Source organism: Hylaeus volcanicus, chromosome 6 (assembly GCF_026283585.1).
Source record: "Hylaeus volcanicus isolate JK05 chromosome 6, UHH_iyHylVolc1.0_haploid, whole genome shotgun sequence".
In the NCBI taxonomy this organism is placed as follows: Eukaryota; Metazoa; Arthropoda; class Insecta; order Hymenoptera; family Colletidae; genus Hylaeus; species Hylaeus volcanicus.
This window is the reverse complement of record NC_071981.1, coordinates 4,402,328-4,406,408: the sequence shown is the minus strand read 5'-3', so window position 1 is coordinate 4,406,408 and position 4,081 is coordinate 4,402,328. Positions and strand designations below refer to the sequence as shown.

General features: G+C 42.7%; 1 protein-coding gene across 1 annotated transcript in view; it reads right to left on the bottom strand.

Moving 5' to 3' along the window:
- LOC128878322 (activated Cdc42 kinase Ack) overlaps positions 1-3,639 on the bottom strand; it is an 8,644-nt gene extending 5,005 nt beyond the window's left edge. Inside the window, exons 1-3 of the mRNA XM_054126435.1 lie at positions 2,599-3,639; positions 1,535-2,077; positions 56-1,446 (exon numbers count right to left, since the gene is read on the bottom strand). Of these exons, the coding sequence (XP_053982410.1) occupies positions 56-1,446; positions 1,535-2,058 (1,915 nt within the window). The 5' untranslated portion in view covers positions 2,059-2,077; positions 2,599-3,639. The remainder of the gene's footprint in view (positions 1-55; positions 1,447-1,534; positions 2,078-2,598) is intronic.
- Between the last annotated feature and the right edge of the window lie 442 nt (positions 3,640-4,081).

The following is a 4,081-nucleotide window of genomic DNA, read 5'->3' as shown; positions in this document are numbered from 1 at the left end:
TGTTGTTGTTGTTGTTGTTGTTGTTGTTGTTGTTGTTGTTGTTGTTGCTGCTGATGATTTTCCATGCTTCCGTATATCTGAGTTTTTAAATATCGAGTACTCGCGTCAGGCGGAACCTGACTGTAATACCGCGAATGGGGGAGCTTCATAAACACCGACGACGTGTCGAAGGGATCCGAATACGGAGGATCAAGGTTTCCCGGGAAATTGGCGTACGTTCTAGGATCATCATCATGCCAGTTGGCTTGTTCTTGCTGCCGTTCCATGTCGTCGATAGGTTCGTCGAGAATATTAACTACTCGCCGACACGCTGTCTCCGATTGTGCGATACTCGTGTTGATCATTTCTTCGGGGGATAAATCTATCAGACTGCCCTCCTGACTACTGTTCGCAGCCGATGCATTTGTCGATTTTACCGGGCTAGCTCGTATATCATTCTGAAATTTCGTATAATTAAATTGCTTCCGTGACCGTGGTGTTCCGCTGAAAAATTTCTTTTTTAGATGGCTGTCCGGGGCAGTTGCAACCCCTACGACATCGGGTGGCTCCATGGGATTTCTCAGATAAACGTCGTCTATATAGATAGGGCTGCCCCAACTTTTTCCAAATGGTGCACCATGACCGGTATGGATAAAGGAATTTTCCAACGGTTTACTGATGTCTTCCGGCTGCTTACGTCTCATGGGATCGACTAAGCAGCGGGGAAAGAAACCTATTTGGAAAGTTCGTTGGTTTTGGCCCTTCCACCAATAATTTTCAGGCCGACCATCTAAAATAACTATTTGGTCACCTTGTTCGATATTCATTTTGTCAGTTTCTTCGAAATGATTCACGGCTTTCATTACGGTCGGTACCATTCCTGTAAGGGATGTTCGGAGAAAAGCAAACGTCGGTCTTTCGGGAGGTTCCCGAGCCCAACAACGCAACATTAGTTGGTACATGACTGGTGGCGTTGCTTCCGGTTCATGCAACCGTTCGCCTTCTCTATCGATCTTTCGTAGAATTTCGGACCCGTTTAGACCAACCCATGGCTCTTCGCCAAACGTAAGCATTTCCCACAACGTTACTCCAAACATCCAAACATCAGACGCGTGGCTGAATTGACGTGCTTTTAACGATTCTGGTGCGCACCAGGGAAACGGCACCTTCTTGTGTTCCGTCATAACATAACAGTCTTCCTGTTGAGGCAATGCCCTCATTAGGCCAAAATCGCCAATTTTTACTTTATCTACCGTGCTCAGAAGAACGTTTCTACAGGCTAAGTCACGATGCAGGAAACGTTTCGCTTCCAAATATGCCATTCCTGTGGCAACTTGCAGAGCATAGTTACAAAGAGTTAATACTGAAATTCGACCACACTGTTTTCGTAGGTAGTCTAACAAGGCCCCGAGAGGTGCGAGTTCAGTCACCATCATCATTGGTTGCGATAATACCACACCGTATAATCTGTAAAGAATAATTGTAAAAGTCCATAAAAGAACCAACTGGTAACACAAACTCGTCGCATCGACTATATTTTCGCTAACATACATACCTGATCAGATTATGATGATCCAACGTGTGCATCGCTTGAACTTCGGACACAAAATCTTCTATAACGCTCGGTTGCGTCAAAGCATCTGCTTTTAGTACTTTGACGGCAACTGGTAACGATCTACCAGAAGGAGACGTCCATTCTCCCCGTCTAACCACACCAAAACTACCATCCCCCAGTTTAGCTGATAGCGTTACATCCTTATCTTGAATAAGGCATGTCAGCACCGTAGAACCTTCGACTGGTTGCGACGATCTTTTGTTGGTTTTCGTGCTACCGCCAGGTCTAATTTTCGTAATCAAGCTTTTCTTCCATTGCGTGTTTCTTTTTTTTTTAACAGCATCTAATAATCGCCTGATACCTGGTTTTCCTAAACCTATCTTTTCCAAATCTTCCGGTTGTACGTAATCAAAGTGATGTAATCTCGTGACTTGTAAATCATCCCGTATCCTTGTGAAAAACTGGGAAAGTTGAACGTCGTGCAGCAGTTCTTGCAGCCAATCGGTCCCCTCATCTTCAGCCATGTTTGGTTATTCTACGACTCTGTAGGAAGAAAGTCGTTAAAATTTAGTAGTCAGTTTTAATTTGTTGTAAATATATAATAAATCCGATTTAAAAGTAAAGAAAACAATTGCACAGAATCGCTTTTACTTAAATGCTGGAAGCTTTTCAAAAAAGAGGCACAAACGTTACACGATAATTAACATAGTTTAATTAACACTCGAAGAGTTCTTATATACAAAACAGCTAACACAAAATGATTGGGTAAGTGTGTAGCACGATACAAATATGGTAATTATCGTTCAGTACCGTCTCCCCTCGAACAGGAAATGAAATAATGTTTGGCTGCGAGGAGGAACACTGCTAGCACATGCCATACCAAGCATTGCTCTGTGTGTGCACAAAAGCCAGGCATGTATCAGGAGATATCTCTATAACGGTGTACCGTGATATAGTATTTAGAAGACTTAACATGTATATTTTCCAATACTGACATTTGTACGACATGCTGTTATGTATATTTTACATAATTGTACATAAAACTAATAATAAGAAAAAGTCACCTTTTTAACGAAGAAAGAGCAGCAACGGTGGCAGTTAGGTTTCCATTCTGTCGTCGAGTTTGTTTATCTTCCGATGGGGAAACTCTATCCGAAGACAAACGGGACGAAATTCGAACGGAATCATCGCCACTCGAGACTCTGCATTTTTTCCTCCTTTGTTGTGTGTTTCTCTTGTTGGCCGTTCACGGGAGCACTATGCGTGTGAAAAGTGCAGCAGAGTGCAGTTGAAAAACTGCAATGAGGGAGGAAAAACGGAGACACGACGAGAACTCGCTCAGAAAAAGGAAAAGGAAAAGGAAAAGGAAGAGAACGGAGGAGGAGCGTGGAAATCGCGACAACCTTCGCGTCGGAGTTTCAGTCCCGCAGCAAAGTCTAAGAGACTTTCACCATATGAATTTCTCACACCAAGCATTGTTATGTATCCGACATCGGGAGTCTCGTTTTTAACCTAAAACTCACGTTGATCTCCGATGCACTTACGTCGACGATTATCGAGCGTAACCGGTAGGACGCGCGTCGCTCGTCGCATTTTGCGTCGACCGTTTTTTTCCCGATTTTTTTTCTCGGAATTCACGATACCACGGGACCGAAGGACCAAACAAAAAACACAACCCTCCTGCCTCCGACGGTACACTGTTATGGGTGCGCAGGACCCAGAGCCAAACTCCGAGTTGACTTCGGCGACAGTTGCGGGAAAAGTAGGAAACTCTGGGACAAGGACAGAGAGGGCGATACAACAATTGCAGGAGAGACGAGGACAGGACGATTAGGCTAGCATGATTCTTGTCAAGGATTTTGAAGCAAAGAAGCAATATTTTCTAATAATTCTGGTTTCAAAATATTCCTCATACCTTGGCGCATGCCACTGTAAGGCCCGATTTTGGAAAAAGTGTTTGTAAACAAATTTATTCTATAAGAAAAAAAGAAACCATACTTTTATTATTTATAAAGTTTCAAGAGCGAAGTTGCAAAATCGGGCGTTAGAGTGGCATGCGGAGTGATGTAGAGAATATTTTAGAAAAAGAATCGTGAGAAAATATTGCTTCTTCGCTTCCAAAAACTTGATGAGCTTCGTTGCTGTGAAATCTTGATGATTTGTATGGCAATATGGCTGCCTCACTATCGCGCTTTCCGTTGTGGCGCTGTCGTCGTCTGTTCTGTTGTTACTATTCGTCAGTCTAAACACGATTTTCCATATGGTTTAGATCAGGCATAGCCAACTGTTTTTGTCCCCGGGCCAAATTGGAAAAAAAAATATTTTCACTGGCCGAATAAAATATTAAAATTGAAAAATGTGGCAACTTTTTGAACTTTGGCGTTCATATACAGGCATTCAAAAGAGCAGATAATTCTGAAGGAATATGTCTTCAGATTTGTATTTAAGACGAGGAACCCTATTAGAATCACCTAGTGGATATCGCGGAATTTAAAAAAAGTTTAAATTTGTTGGACAGTGTAATCTGTATACTAAGGGAGCCGCGGG